Source organism: Pagrus major, chromosome 12, assembly GCF_040436345.1.
Source record: "Pagrus major chromosome 12, Pma_NU_1.0".
NCBI lineage: Eukaryota > Metazoa > Chordata > Actinopteri > Spariformes > Sparidae > Pagrus > Pagrus major.
In genome coordinates, this window is record NC_133226.1 from 785,143 (window position 1) to 804,491 (window position 19,349).

The 19,349-nt window shown below is 38.5% G+C and overlaps 1 protein-coding gene across 2 annotated transcripts; it reads left to right on the forward strand.

Annotated features, from left to right (window-relative positions):
• Positions 1-1,416: 1,416 nt before the first annotated feature.
• LOC141006080 (spindlin-1-like) lies at positions 1,417-19,113 on the forward strand. 2 transcript variants are annotated; one of them, XM_073478191.1, is made up of 7 exons: positions 1,417-1,520; positions 12,209-12,314; positions 13,198-13,246; positions 13,421-13,556; positions 13,895-14,012; positions 14,752-14,985; positions 15,469-19,113. In XM_073478191.1, the coding sequence occupies exons 2-7, from the start codon at positions 12,275-12,277 to the stop codon at positions 15,666-15,668; spliced, it is 777 nt and encodes a 258-aa protein (XP_073334292.1). In that variant the 5' UTR covers positions 1,417-1,520; positions 12,209-12,274; the 3' UTR covers positions 15,669-19,113. The 2 variants fall into 2 exon arrangements, with proteins under 2 accessions (XP_073334292.1, XP_073334293.1); XM_073478192.1 differs by lacking the exon at positions 1,417-1,520 and having other exon boundaries at positions 11,288-12,314.
• Positions 19,114-19,349: the final 236 nt, after the last annotated feature.

Here is a 19,349-nt window from a genome sequence, read left to right on the forward strand (position 1 = left end):
GGAATGTTACATCTGGTTGCACTGTCTGTCTGTCTGTCTTTCTCTCTGGCTGTCTATCTGTCTGTTTCTCTCTGCCTCCTGCACTGTCGCATTCAACAGCAGGACGGATCACTATTACGCAAGGAAAAACAGCGTAATGCGCCAGTCGGTGTCCTTGTATTTCCTCTCGGTTGCACTATTTGGCAGAACAAGCAAGGGGCGGGGAGAGCGAGTGAGAGGTGTCAAGCTAGCAGCAATACGGCCGGAAGTAGGGCGATGGCAAAAGAATAGGTGTGTGTGTTTATCCTTCCATTTATTCTCAGAGTTTGCTTTACATGTGTTTTACAAACCTTATTTGCTTAATATCTATTTATATTTACTGGTGATTCTGCTTTTCTCATTTTTTCTTGTTTTTCACTTAAAGAAATTGACAAAGTGATGGTATAAAACAACATTTCACATAAGCTCATAAAATAACATTTCACATAAGATCATAAAATAACATTTCACATAAGATCATAAAGTAACATTTCACATAAGCTGTTTTTTTAATAGTATTATATAAATTATATTAATTTTGAAATAATTAAGGAGGCACATAACATATGTGTATGAAAATAAAGCAGAGGGGATTTTAAAAAGTGGAAGAAATGGAAGAAAAAAGAGATTACAATTGGGCCGGAAAACAATTTCATAGTTCTTAATTGAACACAAGCCTTTTTGTTCATATGTAGCCTAATTAAAATCCATTTAAAGGAAAAAGCAACTCATGTTCAAAGGGGATGAAAGTGTGAGCCATTAAATTTACATTTGTGAAAGCAGAATTTCCATAATATTGCCCGTATTATTTTTGCTGTATTGATATTTACCACTACAGTCTGATATCTCATCTCTATAACGAAGACAAAAAGACTTATGTTTGCAAAAAGTCTTATATTTGCTACACATTCTACAAGCTAATGTTGGATTGCATGTCGTCTCTTTTAGCCTAGCCTCTATTGTGAGGTTGTTGATGAACAAACAGCTGCTAAAACCAGTGTCTCGTTTTTTTCCATTTCAGTTTCTGCATCTTTTCAGTAGGCCTACTCAGGACACAACACTTACATTAATTTGAAAGTTTTTTAATTGTTTAAACGTGTATTGTGCTAACCTAGGCTAAACACTCTTGGACCTCTGTAGACATAAAACTGATATCCTCCTGAAACTGGGGAAGACAGGGGAATATTGTTCCTTTAAAGAAATCTAGCATCAGATTACCACAGCCTCAGCTACCTCTTCTTATTTCATTTCATTTTTTTTTAAAAATAAAATATATGTTCACCTCTTTTTTTGGTCTCATCTCAGTTACCGCCGCATTTATTGTGAAAGGCTTAACCGGATATCCCGCCTTTCACCGTGTCTACCTTTACTTTCCGTGGTGAGATGGCCGTGGAGTCTATGCAGGTTCCTGTGAAGTCGAAACGGGCGCTGTGGACAGACAGCAGGAGGCGAGAAAACCCGCTGCAGCCCCCTTCGACCTCCATTTTTAAAAAATAATAACGGTAAGACAGAAACAAACATGCACCTGTCTCTCAGCTCGCTCGTCAGCCCGCAGGTAAACAGCGAAATACAACACACGCTGAGCGCTCGTTTTGTCAGTGGCGTTCTCCCGCCGACGGTTGGTCTGGCGGGGGAGGGGCGGGGGAAGCAGCTGCAGACAGACGGAGAACTAACCCAGTCTGCCACCGCTGTCTTTCTGTCTGGGATATTTCTGTCTTTTCCGCAGAAATGCTGACGGACAGTTTTTTCGTTGTCCGCTTGTCTGAAGCCCCTACGCGCCCCATTTTGACTTGATATTGGCTGTAAATAATAGTAAAATATCCGAACAACATGGCTGACGCTGGCCCGGCAGAACCTGCTTGTTCGTTTGTCAGTGCAGATGATGACTAAATATATAAAAATTTTAACCTAGCTATTTATCTAGATGGTGGCCAAACAACCTCGTTCAAGCTTAAAACGGGAAAAAAGAAAGACACAAGAATCGTGGCTAAAACAACTGTCAAAGTGTAATGTCAGACTGAAAGCAGTAGAAACCTTAACACAGTGTCTAGTTTGGCACAGCTTTACACATACCTATCCATTTTTGCATTTCTCTTTCTAATGCAGTCAATAATAAAGTAAAAGCGTGCGCAGAGGTGGGATTTTTTTGTTGCTGAAGTTGTTGAATCCTCATTTGAATGCTCCAGTCTGCTGAGAACTGAGAGAGCTGAGAGCTACACCCCCTTTACCAAGCTTGTCACCAAATCAAAGGTTAACTAGATTCTGATCCAGCAGGCAAAACTACAACCCACCTGCTGACGCTCATCTCTCACTGAGCAAGAGTTGAAGATTAGAGCAGTGTGTTTTCGTCTTCCAGACCAGTGGTACCCAAAACTGTATACTTTTAACACATCTGCAGCACATATGTCTTCCCACAATGTGAGGAGGACAATCTACAACCCAAAGCTTTATTTTCTTCAAAGCACCAAAATCACATTAAAGGCACGGGTTGTAATGATTGCTCACTGCTGTCAAAGTTTTTTGTGCCTCTGATTCATGTCTTCATGTTACTCTGCAAGTAGTCCATTCATTTGTCACGATGGAACTTCATTCAAAGCAGAGCTCCACCGAAGAGCCTGCAATCTTTGCAGAAGGTTATCTGATGTGTTCTAAGAATTTTGGACGTGTGGGGCGAACTATTTCTTTCTTAGCTGAAGCCAACAAAGGGACAAAATAAATGTAAAGAGAGACATAGTGGAGTTCCTATTTTCGTTTTGACAAGTATAATAAATTCTGTAGTCTACCCCTTACATGACCTGGCAAGTGACATTATTCTAAAACGCATAAGAATAACTCCCCCGACATGGTTAGAAAATACTGCCTCTAGAGCCATCTGCACAACGAGAAGATGTCATAGCATGATCAGAATAGCCTGACCTGACAAGACAATGGAGAAAATAATTGTATTTAAAATTTGGGCTTGGCTAATGGTTTGGATGAGATTATTAGATATTTTCATGCAGTAATGTGATGTACGTGACACCAAGATGCAAAGTAAGTAATAGGGCTGGACGATTAATCGAATTTTGATCACGACTTCGATTTTGACTTCTCACGATCATGAAAACACTGTAATCGAAGAAAAACGATTAATGTGCCGCCGCGCGGCGTGTATGCAAATTACTGCGCTGTAAAAGCACAGTGAACGCACCTGTGTCGCCTGTGTCAATTGTGGAACGAGCGATTGACAACATGGCAGAAAAGCAGCCTGAGCCTTTAGTTGAAAAGAAAGGTAGGACAAGTTCGGTCATTTGGAGACATTTTGGCTTCAAATCGTCAGACGTGGAGCAGAAAGAGATTGTTTGCAAAGTTTGTCACGCCGTCGTGTCTGCACCCCAGGGCAACACGACAAATTTATTTAACCATTTAAAGTTCAGCCATAAAGTGGTCTATGACAAAGTATTGACGGAGCAAAAGACCCAAAAAAGTGCAAGAGCGTCAACTTCAGCCACCGCCACCGCAACACAGTCCTCCATTGAGGACACTCTTTACAATGCCGCTCCATATCCCACCGGCTCCCGGCGACAGCGAGAGATAACGGAGGCTGTGACATTCATGCTAGCTAAGGACATGTGCCCCATCAGTACAGTTAGCAACCCAGGGTTCAAGACACTGGTCAAGACTTTGGACAAGCGGTACGTGTTGCCATCCCGCAAACACTTCAGCAGAGTTGCACTGCCTGCTTTGTATGATAAATGTCACGCTGAAGTTGAAAAAGATGTCTCCACTGCCGAGTATTTTGCCACCACAACGGATCTGTGGTCAAGCCAAGTGGTTTTTACATAGGTATTGCTATTATTCGATCACTGAAACCAGAAGAAGCCTGAAGTGAAAAGACTGATGTTCCTGCCAAAAACCTCAGTTTGTAGGAAGCAAACTGCAGGGAGAACAGTCTGAGTGCATGTAGACTGGGTATTTATTTGTTTTTTTTATTGCTATTATTTTTATTATTATTTATATATATTATTATTTTACTTTTTTACTTGTTACTAATTTATTTCTGGTTGTTTTTCTAAAAGTTATATTTAAAGTTGAGTTTTAGTGGCTCAATAAACACTTTTTTTTAAAATCAATTAATAATCGTGTTTATTAATCGTGATTTCAATATCAATCAAAATAATTGTGATTATTATTTTTTCCATAATCGTCCAGCCCTAGTAAGCAAGACAGAAAGAAAAAGTAAACCCTGCGCAACAATCTACTCACGTGAACAGCTTCAGTTGACAAGATGGTGAACGCGATGATTCAGGTAGGCAAAGCCAATATTGTCTTTCCTTTTTATATGCAGGTCTACTTAAACTTAAAAAAGTGATCCATTGATCATTTTTGTCATGTTGCCATTAACATTAATGTAAAACGATTCTGGGCTAGCAAAGTAACGTTAAACCCTGCAGGCCAGGTTGGTGGTGGTGGTGGGGGGCGGGGGGTTGCTGTTCCTGCGTCATGGTAGGTGCGCCGTATGTTTTCCTGCTTTTTTGTCCTTTGCCAATCACACCTATGATAAGTTTTATTTTATTAGTTCAGTGCCTTTTCAAAACATGCTGTTGGGTACAGATTAGCCAAGTTAAAATCTCACCTCCGGTTCTTGCTGAAGAGTAGAAAACCTGTGCTGGCTGTGTCAAACGCAAAGAAAATATTTGCTATATATTTGCTGACATCACCCATCCCCTAGCCACATTTCAGCAGTCTGTACTTTACTCCCTGACTTGTAGGAATCAGTGCTAATCTTCAATTATACTTGGCAAACTAGCGTACACTTTCATCACTTAAATTAAATGTAGCCCTAGCATTTACTGAGAAAAGAGCTGAGGTACTACATCACACAGCTAACTTTTCATAATTCTTTCAGTTCTTATTAGAAATTCAGTTAGATGCTTTCACAAAGCAGAACTCTGATGTAGTGGATTCACATGTAAGGACCATGAGACACCAGGCCAACAGTCAGCCATTGGCCAATGGTGGGCCATCAGTGAGCATCTGTGGCCCTAGTTTTTGCTGTGTGTCCTGCACCTTGGGCACTAATTGGCACTTGTTGGTGGCTTTTCAGCCGACTGAACATGTCCAATCGGCGATGGAGCCTGTTGGTGAGAAAAGGCACGCCGATCAGCTGTTCAGCTAAGTGGATCAGTGCACGAGAAGCGAAACAGCAAAAGAAACGGAAAGCCCCTTGAGCCTGTCACTGTAGTTTCCATGATTTCAACAATGAAAAGACCATAGGCTGACTTTTTTTTTTTATCGAACATGTTCTCGTTTAGAAGTGGCTATATCAGCAAGAGTGGTGTCAAAATGATAGGTGTGGTGCTTTATCGTATGTGTCTTTGTTGAGTGTTCAAGTTTAGGTTTTTGGACGAGACAGTAGTGATGTGAGGCAACGCAACAGTTGGCCTTTGTCGCTGCTAGTTCTTTGCTGCCAGTTTGGTGTGTCTGGGACCTTATAAAGATTGCGTGGACACGCTGACTGGTGGTGTTGTTAGATGAAAAAGTGGTATACAGCTGAGCACTAACTCACAATGAAGCTGTCATTACTGCAAAATAATTTTCAATTGCCGAATTAAAATCTTGAAAATGCTTTTTGCAGATTTGGGAAGGTTAAGTAGCTTCCATGAAGATTAAGGTGTTGCTTTTGTTAATATTGAAATATGAAAGGTTTCTACCTTGCCATATCAGACTGGGTTGTAAACACTTACTTTGTAAGTACTTACAAGTGTTTCTTTTTTAAATACAGTAACCTGCTGAAAAGATGCTTCTGGCGGAGTCAGTGTACCAGAGCTTGTATTAAAAAAACTAGAAAAAACTCTAGCTTTATTGTTCTTGTTCAGTGACACAGCTGTAGTCTGAATGTCTTCACAGTTTGGGCAGTGCTGGGACTTGATGTAATCCAGATGTTTTGGGGGGAGAACAGAGCGAAACATTCACTGTTTGATAATTTTTCAGTCTAAAGTTCCTGATGTTGAGTCGCACCTGTTAGGCCTCCCATCACAACATATGACTAATTGTAGTTGCTTGTGGTAACAGGAGGGAAATTGCCACCAGCTGCAGCTAAAGGCTGAAAATGTCTCTTGTTTCTTGTAGGTTAGTTTCAGCCTGAAATAATAACATATTTCAGGTTATTTCTGTAATAATACTTGATGATATGACAAGATACCACTTTCACACTACTGAAGTCGCTTCCCTTTTTTGGAACAAACTCCTCCAGTATGGGGCTGGTAGTGATGTTACTTTTGCTTTCAGCCATGCTTGTTGTTGTTGTGTGCATTGCCATTACATTATGACATCAACCATCACCCCTGACTTATTTGGTGCCCTAGGCAAAATTTTAGCTGGTGCACCTTGCATCTTTTCAGTTACCATCGCACAAGAATCTTGTTCATACACTCACACAAAAAAACGCATTACTTTATGTCGATTTTCTTTAAGAAATAAAACAGTATTAAAGAAACGATGGCATATAACAAAATAGAAAAACAATATAAATAAGCTATTGCATGAAAATATAATAGCAAAGAAATCGGTCCAGATTTACAGTTATAGTATAAATAAGACTATTGCACAACAAAAACTATATTACAGAAGCCTCAGTGCAATATGCATAATGTAGACATCTATTGTGAGACCACGTGATTTACTGTAATGATGGAAAGTTCACTGAGATGTTCTTGCCCCATAGTTTGAGCCTAGCTGTGCTGACATGGAGAGGACAGTAGAAGTTGATGCTGCATCACTGGGCTTGTCTGAGGTGAGGGGGACAGGAGCACTTGCTGCTGCATTGCTGGAAGCTGCTGAGGTGGAGGTGTCTGCAGGTGGCCGAGGATCTGCAGGCGTGGGAACAAATATTTTGTTCATCTGTGCATCTGAAGAGAGAAGAGGCGTACTGTTTTTGCCGCTCTGACCGATATATTATTATAAATTACATAATTAGTTTGTTAATGCTGAAGCATCAATGTGTATACAACATGTTACCGTTGCTGCTGCTGGAGGTGGAGCTAGCGAGAGTGGAAGTATAGATTGGAAGTATAAAATAGCATAAAAGAGAAATACTCAAGTAAAGTACCTCTAAAGTGTATTTTAGTACAGTACTTGAGTAAATGTAGCCTATGTTGATGAAGGTTCTCAGTCATCCAGGTCATGGTAAATCTAGGTGCTGTATCGTAGGCAACTGGACTTGTTTCTGTTTCTTGAAGACATTTCACCTCTCAACCAAGAGGCTTCTTCAGTTCTAACTAGCTGGAGAGGAGTAGGCTGGCTCTTAAACTCTGTGTGGGAGTGTTCTTACTGAGTCACTAAGAACACGTGTGAGCTCTGAGTTTCAGAGTTGTTAGGGCCCATCTTCCAGACTAAGCTAGAAACACTCTGCTCCAACAGTAACTACCATGCAATTCATCACATTACTTCATTCACTTTCCCATTTTTCCTCCTCTTTTCCTCCTCTTTTTCTTCCATGGGCACCAGAGGGCTTTGGTCTTTTTTTGACATGATTGCTGATTAGCTATTATTTATCTCACGTTTCAGTTACAGGTAACTCCAGCGTGTTGACTGCGCTGGGTAAGTCTAATTAAGAGGGGGGTGAGGCGGTGGTTTGATGCTGCAGGAAACTTAAACAATAGGTTATGTAGTAATGTTGTTGTTGGCTTTTTTTGCAAGTTTTACAAATACTAGTATTAAAATAGTATTAGTAAAAAAAATTGCAAAAGGTAATACTTGAGTTTATTTTTCCGGCCCTGACATCAACAATTCGGAATTAATAATAATGAATTTGTTTTTAGCGTAGTGTTATTGTGAGTGATATGATATGACATGGGACACTCCTAACCAGCAGTAAGTAAGACTCTGAGTTTTAAAGAGACAGGAGCTAAAACAGAGTGTTTCAAACAGGGGGGGACTACAGTGCTGCAGCACTGGGCAGCATGAGTAAAAATCTGTTTTTTGAGAACTAAAGCATGAAAAGCTATTCTAGAAGTAACCCAAAATAAAATGTTGAGTCTGAAAATGAGCACAATATGCCTCCTTTAAGTGCCAGCTTTGATAAAACTGTCTGAATAAAACAAAAATAACTCCTGAACTCATGAGTTCCGTATTTTTTTTAATGCAAATTGAAAATGTACTGACACAGTTTTGAAAATATTTTGTTGTAGTATCGAATAATCACTGTAATTTTCGAGGGGTTCATTTGTAAATCTGATGCACTACACTAAAATGAGAGCGTGGATGTTCAAAGTGCTAGAGCATGCTCTTCTGTATAAATTAATGAATGGTCAACTGTCAGACAATCGACTAAAGATTTTCCTATTTATATGTACTATAACACAAATTGTTGCACCTTTGTGCAAGAGTATGTCGACATTGAGGAGGATGGTAAATTAAGAGATGCTACTACTTTGACAATATGCCGATGTTTTAGAAGAGCAAGGTACCAGCTAGTTAGCTATGTAACACACACACAAACAGCTCTCTCTTCTCTGTTCTGTGTTGAATTATTTTGGTTAATTCACCCATCGGTCCACAGTTGCTGTAGTTAGCTAGGAATGCTATTTCAGCTGTTCATGAAACACTGTCCAGACAGTCCAGGTTGTGGCAGATTGCTCTCTGGTACTTGGAGTGACTATTTACAAATGCATCCCAAATTAACTGTTGCATCTGTAAAATGTAAATTTTTCTGTGAAAGATTTCCATCACAATTTCACAAAGCTTAAGTTGACCCTCTCTAATGTTATGTTGTTTCTTACCATCAGTCTAAAACCTATATAATTTACTGAGATTTTTTTTCCTTTCTTTCTTTGACTGTGCCATGTGTATTTGTGTTGCTAGCCATTTGGTTGCATTAGGCTGATGGACTAACAGTCAGTAATGAAAAGAATAAGAAAAAATATAGCTTTGGGTCTTTGGTTGGGTTTTGGTGTCAAATTTGGCTGAACCAGTACCAGTCGGTTTAGTCAGGTCAGGTCGCAAAACGACGTAGGTATTAGGGATGGGCATTTCAAGCAGAACTACTATTCGATAATCACAGGGAACTAATTGATTATTTTTCGACTAATCCCCCCCCCCCACAGACAGTTTTTCAACACTCGTTAACCGAGTGCGCAGCTCACTTGCATTAGCATCAAAAAGTTTTTCAAGTCTTGCTGTAATGGTTTTTCTTGATGGGACCATGAACTCTGGCTCAACAAATGCCATCAAACTCCAAAAACCCTCACCTTCAACGAAGCTGATGGGGAGCATGTCTTTTGCAATCATCTTTGAAATGAGGGACGTCGTTTGCTCCGCATGTCTGGCATCAAATGTACTTCGTCTAGTGAGAAAGCTGGCCATTGACCTCCACTTTCTATCGGGTGCTTCGCTCTCATATGACTGTGCATTGCTGTCGTAGACTTGTGATATGCAAGCTTTGCCTCGCAGAGATTACACCGCATCTCTGTTTCATTTTTTTTTTTTGAAATAGTTCCACACAGAACTTTTTGACGGCTGCAGCGCTCTCTCCATGGCTCCTGCTTGTTTCTTCTTCTACGTTGGCATCTAACGTCAGCCCATCACACAGCGTATCAAATGCTATACTGCCCCCGTGCGGAAGGCATCAGTAAAACAAAGGAATATTTTTTTCAGACATGATTTACTAATCGATTATTTATGATTTAACGACTGTTCGAATAATCGAAAATCATTGCCCATCCCTAGTAGGTATGGGTGAGGTATGTCTGTTTATGTGTCAACAAAATAGTCTTGTAGTCTTGTCTTGTTCTTATTTCCATTGTACTTGACGACTTTTAATTTTTTTCAGTATTCCTTTACATTAATGATGACTGTAGTTAGGAGACTTTTTCCTGGAAGGTCTTTGGCAGTGAAGAGGACAATAAGCAGTTTGAGGGACAAACGTGTTACGTAACACCCTGCCTGCACATAAATAATACACTGCAGACCTTCCTCACAGGCTCCAATGGTCAATATTTAAAGTCTCATGTTCAGAACATGAAACCTTTTGGAGGCTGGTGCACTGTGGGCTGAACTTACACTACTCCCTTACAGTCCACATTTTTGTTTGGTAATTTTTCAGCATGACATAATATAGTCTGGTAAGTTACCTGGTTTAGATTGGTTTTAAAATACTCACATTTTATCTTTTGTGGAATGACTGGTTGCGCTGTCAGACACTGATCTGATGTTTTGAGTGAAGCCTTAGACCAAAGTGCGACTGTGATAACTAAAACACAAAGAGTGTGATTCCTGCCTATGAATAATGCAGCCTGCAGTCAGAGTTCAGGAATGTCAACCAGAGGATACAGAATCAGGATTCATTAGACACCTTCACTGTCGGAGCAGAGTCGCAGACACAGTCAGACAGGCAAAGTCATGTCGCCCTCTGCTGTTCACAACCAGAAATATTGTCTCCACATCACACCTGTGTACACTGTACAGCCCAGGAAAAAATGTAAGCAGTTAAGGTTTCTGCAAAACACCGACACTATCACGTTTACATGTGTCATATGCAATGTCATATGGCCATGCACCATATTGACACTTCTTCAAACGTGTCATTCATATCATGTTCACATTACATGTTTAATACCTGACATTTGGGAGGATCAGATGGCAGTGCACAGGCGACACAGCCAGCTTTGCCACATTTGTATGCATGACACCACTGGATTTTTTTAATGAGTCCTCTGGGCATCTCCGGCCATGTTTGTGGTGAAAAAAACAGGTATGTTAAGCGAAAACATGATGTTATTCAAATGTTTTTTTGTTTTGTTTTTTTTTGAAAACTTAACCAGACTGTAAGCAAAGCATTGTCACAAGATAAAGATTGAAAATAGAAACCAAAAGAAATATCAAGTTGCAACCAAAGACCTAGGACTGAAAACGTGTTTTAAATCAATCATACCTGTCTGAATCCAAGCTGGGTCTGATCCTAATGTTCGGAAAAGGAGGCAGGGGAAGCAAAATAATACATTTAGCCGAGGCTACTTGTTAAAGAGCTTGCTTATAGATTATATATTTTACACACTAACAATGTAATATTTATATATATATATATATATATATATATATATATACATACATATAACTCATTTCTTAAAGTCTTAATCAATGAAGGTCTATGCGATTCTTCTTCATGTGAAGCAAAGGGGGCTCTACAGATGAGCAGCCCTCAGTCTTGAATACCCACATCTCATCAACACTCCTGAGCACTGCAGACTAGGTGAATACAGCTAAACCTGCATTATCTTTTACTGCCTTGAATTTGTCTGTACTGAAGTGTGTGACTGACAAGACATGTACAATTTCAAGATAAATAATGTCACATTGTGTTCATTTGATTCATTTGTAAAAAACAGACATTGTTTAAGTTATTGTAAAGGTTTATAGGATCACTGCCATGAAGAAGCCTTTTAATATTAGTGCCAATATCAACACTAGTATCAAAATATCACCTGAGTTTCATTAGATAGATTTTTAAATACCCTCATTTTTTAACTTTTAACATGCTGACATTCGTTATATCAGCATGTTCATGTTGGCAAATCAAGATAAGCTAACATTCAACATGTTAGTATAACATGCTAATGATTATATAGATGTAGTAGCAAACATTGTTTTTTGTTTTTAAACCCTTGTGTTTGAAAAAATGACAATAAATTTACCTTTACCTTACCTTTATTACTTTGTTGGAATATGATGACATGCAACTTTTAGCATGTTAATGGAACATTCTTATGATTAATGATTGCTGACGTGCTATATGTTGCATACCAAAAGTCAAAAAATGTGTCGGAGTAGTTTTATACAGTTGGTGGGAGTATTGAACAAGAAGGAGCACACTGGTTGTACAACCTCCAGCTTCAGACAATCAATATCATCATCAAGACAATGTCATATAATATCAAGCTGAATGATGGTGACCAGTTAACCGTGATTCATAGACAACATAACATAAAATGATGATCTGTGTCAGCCTTGGCAGTCGGGTGCAGTTTGTCAGATACTCTTGATGTTGTGTTTAATTCCTGCTTGTCAACAGTAGATATCAGTAAAGGTCATATATGAACTGAATCCAGCCCAGCAGGATAGTGAATCCTGGACAGATTTCAGCTGTTTTTTTGTTTTGTCTTTTTTGTGGCATTTAAACATTTTGTTCTTCCTCCACCTCCTCCTGTTTAAGCCCTGGACAGGTCTGTGTTGTAGCTGTGTGGCTGGGCAGCCTGGCTGCCTCCCTGCCTCCAGATGAATGAAGAGCACTCCGGGACACAGAGACACAGCTGATGCAGGTCAGAGCAGTAATCACACACCGCAAACACAGTGATTAACATATAAATTACAGACACTACATAATGGTATTACTTGTTTTTGAGTTGTTTTTCATGGGATTTGGTTGTTTTCTTTCAAAATCAGCATACCTTTGTGTGTATAAAAAATCCGTCACAATCCTTATTTAGCCAAGTTGTATTCTGTTGTCAAAGATGGGATATCATCACATGCTGATGCAGACTAAGAGGTGGATGTGGTTTACACATTATCACACTATCAATGCCACAAATTAAGAATGATTGTATTGTGTTAAAGTGTCCACAAACACGAATCCAAGGCGAGTTTTCATTACAGTCTCTGCTCATTGTATTACTTCATGACAAAAACTTAAAGGGGAATTCCATTATTTTTAAACCTGGGCCCTGAATTTACATATTTTTGGTGTGTAAATGAAAAAAGGTACAAAAAGTTTTGGTTCAGTCCAGTGGATTGCCTCTCAACCGCATCAGGGCCTGCAGTGGCTGCAATGTAATCCTTGTGGGATCCTTGTGGGAATCCCACAAGCAAGTGCTTGTATTTGTCACTGATGGGCTGAGGTTGTTTTTCTAAGACTATGACAATATTATGGAAAGGATTGCTGTAGAGATAGGTTTTTGTTAAAATATGAATATATATTTTGTTTAACCAGAAACACCCACTGTGTTGCTCTCACCAAATCCCCTCCAAAAACCACCTTGCTTCGTCTTTCCAACAATAACCAACTCTGGATTGGCTGAAATAAACCTTTAATTTACCCAAGTAGATGTAAAAATATAGTATTCTAGAAAATGTGGTGGAATACACAAAACCACCAGCATTTTATTTGTAGAGTGTTTGAGGAATGTGATTTATTTTTTTCCACAGGGAATGCAGGTGTTTCTACAAATATGATGAAGAAAAAGAATACCCATAAGTGAGTGAAGATGCTTTGCAGCTCATTTGTGTTTTTATTATAACAAAAATAATGTCCCCTAGAAGTGAATATTAGATCATCTTGGGGAATTCAACAGATGCTGCCCAAAGTATGAACAGTAAACACAAACCAAAAAACGGATAATGTTGACTATTGTTTCATGCCTCCTGGAAGAAAACATAAGAGCAGCCTGGGTCCAACCACCAAAGTTCTGTCACAGCCACGACGCGACATTGTTGGCTGCAGGATCCAACATGTCTGGAAGGAAGGAGGAGGACATGTTGTATGGAAAGGAACAGTGCTCGACCAGGTAAACAGAGGGTCAAGTGATGAGTGAAAAAGTGAGGGAGGGAGGGATTAATGGAGCCCAGCAGTAGTTCAGGCAGGCACAAAAGTTGTTATATAGACATGTTTTCCATATAATACGTGTAGACCTTTAGACAGTCCAAAATAAAAATGTAGTGCTTATTCTCTCACTACTACTTAGCTCTGCATGCTAACTGCTACACTGCTACCTGCTTCCAGCAAACTAAAATATGTATCATTTTTGACACGAATGTCCTGATGTAAACAATTGTCACAGGGTGTGTGGAAAGAAGCACCAGAACGACTAAAAAACATTGTTTCAAATGAATGTTTGTCCACCAGGTGCCAGTGAACCCGTCTCTCTATCTGATAAAGTACGATGGTTTCGACTGTGTTTATGGTCTGGAACTTCATAAAGATGAGAGGGTTCAAGGGCTGGAAGTGCTCCCTGACAGACTGGGTAAGACTGAACTGAGAACAGGATCACACCCCCTGAACACAGTGGGGAAAGAAGGCCTCACAATTATTTTTTACCAACAAAAAAGTATAAAACATTTACTTAACATATTCATAAACAATTTTTCTTGGCAAAACAAAACATAATAGCATTTAGAATAATATTTCTTTGTGTAGTAGTGTGTTAATGTTTATTATATAACCTTGTTACCATTAAAAACAAGGTCACATGCCAACATTTATCTTGTAAGTGTACAATCTTCTTGTTAAATTTAGTATAGTAGTGTTAATTTCAGCAGATATAACATGCTAACATTAAAACTTGCTAATATGTAGCATATCATTGTAACACGTTAATGTTTTGTACAGTTACATAATAATATTGGTGTTACAGTATAACATGCTAACAGTTAGCATGTTAGTGTAACATGGCAATGTTTCGTATATTAGCATGTAAATTTGGCAGACCATAGCATAATATTAAGCTTGTTAGTTTAACCCACTAATGTTTAGTATAGTAGAGTCTTGATTTTGGTAAAACATAACATGCTAACATTGAGCAATATTTTTGCCCTTAAGTTTGACAGTCAACAGTGAAGAGGCAGACAGGGAAAAAAGGGTAGAGAGAGGGGTGTAATATGCAACAAAGGTCCCCAGGTTTTGGAGTCTCATGTTGTTGTTAATATGTACATATTACTGCCTGGAGAGTGACTGTGTTGTGATATAAATTTTTATCCACACAGCTAAATCCCGTCTAACAGATGTCAACCTAGCAGACACTATGATAGGTAAAGCAGTGGAGCACATGTTTGAGACGGAGGAGGGTCCGAAGGAGGAGTGGAGGGGGATGGTGCTGGCCCGGGCTCCTATCATGACCACCTGGTTCTACATAACCTACGAGAAAGACCCTGTCCTCTACATGTACCAGCTGTTGGACGACTACAAAGAGGGAGACCTCCGCATTATGCCCGACTCCAGTAAGTGAAATAATTATTTTCAATATTTTTTTTTCTGAACCTTAGAGAGGTAGAGATTTTAAGGAGGAACACATCTGAACCAGGTGGTAACTTTTTAACATATTTCATTTAATTAGGTAATGTTATTATAAATAAGGGGATAGGGTATTTTAGTTTCTTAATCTAATTCACTATTAATTTTGGTCATTTTATTCTTTTTTTTGTATCTTTTCTTTTTTAAACGTGAAAGTGTAAAAGTTACATTTTCTTAATTTTTTAAATGTTGTTTATTTAAAAATTTACTTTGTTTTCAGTTTTACCGTTTCAGTATGTTTAACATTTACACATACATTATGTGAAGGAGATTTTGTCTCTGTGATGGCAAGTACTGTGTTTTCCAAAATAGTTTCTTTATATGTGTTTTTTGACTATAAGAATAAAAACCAGGTAAGATGCAGGACATGTTAATACAGTTTATCCTAACATCTCTTTGTCCCTCTGTAGATGACAGCGTCCCAGCAGAGAGGGAACCTGGCGAGGTGGTGGACAGCCTGGTGGGTAAACAGGTCGAGTACGCCAAAGAGGATGGCGGCAAACGAACAGGAATGGTCATCCATCAGGTGGAGGCCAAGCCCTCTGTCTACTTCATCAAATTTGACGACGACTTCCTCATTTACGTCTATGACCTGGTCAAAACTTCATAAGACTTTGTGGATGTCCTGAGCCCCTCCAACATGGCGGAAACAAAATGCAGCACATGTTTAAACATCTGAAGCATTTGATCAAGAGCTTGTTCCTTTGACGATCAAAGACAGGAGTAAAGACTGAAAAGAAAAAGGATAGAAACTTGTTGACAATGGCCTTGTTTTTGTGTTCGGAAATGTTGAAGACAGGGAAAAAACCCAGCTTGGTGTAATTGAAGACTCATCTATGGCCTTCTTAGACTATAGAAATAGATTAAAAATGGCCATGGTTTTACGTTACTCTTCCACCCCTTAATATCTTTCTGAGATGGGCAAAGGTGTCCAAAATTCTATTTTTCCTCTAGGAATAAGAAACTAATCCTTCAAATTCATTTTAAGTGTCTTAACTTCATCCAGTTAGCTGGCTGCAGAGGAAACTTTTGGGCAGGGTGATATGTGACACAGCTCATTGTGTATAGTGAACAACTTCACTGAAACATTTGATAGTAGCCAACTCTTCTCTTGCTGTGCTCATCCTGGCAGAATGGAAACATGACAAAACGAAAATTTGTAAAGATTTTTTGTCATGTTTCCTACATCAGCTCATGCATCTAGCCACAGAAGAATGGGCAGACTCCCATCGTAAAAATGAAATCTGGATCTGGTTGGTGGAAGGGGCTTCAGAAAGTAAAAATTTAAAACAAGATAAACAAACAATTCCTGTCACGATGGAAACTTGGGTTGTTTTCGGGATTCTCTAAGACAGGAATAAACAGTTCAGTGGTATTTAGTAGTAATGTAATCTGTCTCATCCAATAACGACTAGCATCACAACTGCATGGAAGGCCATATCTGACAGGAAAAGAAAAAAAACGATGATAGTAAATGGTAATAAAAACAAAAATACTCAATGACTCAAAAGTCAATGATGAGATACAAAGTCATAATTACGACTTTCTAAAGCAAAATGATGAAATATCAAATCATAAGAATTTTGACTTACTCTGTCGTTATTTGATAACTTATTAAAACTCATTATTTTCGATATGGTAAGTCAAAGTTTTTGCTTGCAGTACATCATAATTTTGATTTACCATCATAAATTTGACAAAATATTTCAATAGCTCGACTAATATTTTGTTGATGTTTTTGACTTTAAAAGATGATCATTTTTACTTACTTTACTTAAATCACAGAATTTGGCTTATTATGTCATAGTTTTAAATTGGTAAGCCAAACATTTTTACTTGTGAATGTTGATTCACAAAATCATAATTTAAATGTACCTAATATTATAATTTTGCATTAGTTCATAACTTTTCTTATAAATTTAACAAAAAATCATCACTTAAGCTCATAATTCTGATTTACCAAGAGAATGTTCATGTTTTCTTAACGTGTCATTTATTCTTCTGTTTTTTGCTGAAGTGGGCTCCCATATAACTGAGATCCATAAGACAGGTAAAAAGAGTGTAACCTCGTAGTTAAACTTAGGGGACTTTCTGAAGCCTTCGAAACCTAAGGAGAAAGAACAAAGCCAAAAAATTAATAGTTCATGACAAATAAACATTCATTTATATGGCCCCTTTGTTTGGAAGGAAGGTTAATTACGTGGGATTTCAGTCCTGGTTGTTGGGAAGAACAAGACAGATTCCTTCATCATAAGCTATACTGCTCTCACAGGCTCTGTTTCATCAACGTCACCTGAATATTCTTGAAGGGGGTCAACATATGTTCATCTAAAGACGTCTGCAGTTAAAAACTGATTTAAAAAGAAAAAGAGATGGGGGCTTTTTTTGCTTTTTGCTTTTATCATTGCCAAAACCTCTTCCTGTTGTGAAGTTGTTTGATGTTAAAGAAGGTCGGACAGCTTTTCCTCGTGATTTCACTAAAGCCTTTGGATTTGCTCTTGTGCTGTCTTTTCTAAGTCACCAATGAAGAGTAAGAAGATGGAGAACTAAACTGAAACTTGGCCAAAGCCCTTTCTGTCCTTGGCAGTTTCTTTGTTAAATACCTTGTTACAGACGGACAAACACCCGGGTTTTGGATTTCTTGGGTTCTTCTTCCTCTGTTTGAACTTTGAACACGGTGATGTATTCTGAATGTCACACATTGTTGATTTAAGAAGCGGACAACATGGTTTAAGGCACCCTAGATCCCGGGGGAGGAGTTACGTAGAATATTACCTGGACAGTTCATGAGTATTTTGGACTTTATTTCTCATCAGAATCTACAAGGAAAACAAATGTACTGTAGTTATACAGTGAAGTTCTCACCAGTCGTCATACTGTTAAGCATCGGAAGCTTAATTCCAGTTCACTTGTTCAACAAAAGTATCCCGGTTTGTGTTAACATGCAAACAAAATGATTACGAACTCCTCGTGGTGTAGATCCGATGCTCTTCTGGCCGACTGAAAAAAACAAGTTTCTGTCCAAAGCCCATGAGAGGATTTGGTATGTTGGACAGCATGTATGCAGTAAGAGAGGACACAGTCGTCTTTAGTGAATAAAAAGATAAGATGAAGATTTACATTTCCTTTTTCACAAATGTTCATTTTATTTTATTTGGATTTACTCAAGACAGAAGGTTTTCCATACGGCTGTTCTGTACTGATTTGAACTTGTAGTTTAATGTATTTGAGCACAATTGAATATACTGTAAGGTTAGAATCAAGCTGTTTCTACTGGCTAGTCACCGATATCCAGATTAAAGTTGCCACTTGCATCATTTGTCAGCCAGCTACTTTTTTATACTGGAAAGGAATCTGCAAAGAGCCTTAATCAAGGCAAAGGAGTACACCAAATATCTGTCATTTTTTTAAAAAGACAAAAAAGGTTAATTTTCAATGAATAACTGAGACTTCAGATATATCAAGTTTTTGAGGTTGTGAAATTATGGATTGGACCTTGGAGCACTTAATGCATCCTCTACTATGAGTGAATATTTAGTTATCATTTTATTCTCCTCTTAAAACCAGGTCACATAATAATGCAAACTGAGAAAGGAAACAGGTTGCAGAGCCATTATTTGCTTGACTAATCACATGGCTCAGCTGAATCAATGCACAGAACAGAGAAATGTACGTAAAATCTTCTGTCTGTGTACTTCCTGTGATGTAGTTAGTAGCCGAGGCAGATTAAAGCTCTTATTATAACCGCACTAAAAAAAAACAACAAAAAAACAAGACAGACTCTCCCAGAGATCTGTTGGTTTTTGCACTTCTATGTGTGTTCTATTTTTCATTGAAGAGAAGTATGATTGTGATCATCTCGTTACTAATACTTGATTTGAAGCAAGGTTATGTCCAGTTCTGTCAGTACATTTAACTGTTAAATCAATAACAGATTATTGTTGTTAATGTTGGAATGATATGGGCCTTCTATCATCCTTCTGCCTTGTATTGTTTGTTTTTGTATGTTTTAAAATGTATGTTAATAATTTTTATTGTTAATGGAAAACCCGAAATGCGCATTTTGTTTTCTTTCCACCTTGATTCACTTTCAGGTAATTGACATTTGGCACCGTTTTGTTGTTGTGAGCAGGTAGGAGGGGAGGGAGGTGGAATTTTACTTAAACAAAGACATGCAAAGCACTGTACTGTATACTGTAGAACAGGGCTGGCCAAAGTAGGGCCCAAAGTAGGTTTGATTTGGCCCGATGTATGTTTCTAGCAAATAATAATTAATAATGACGATTATAAA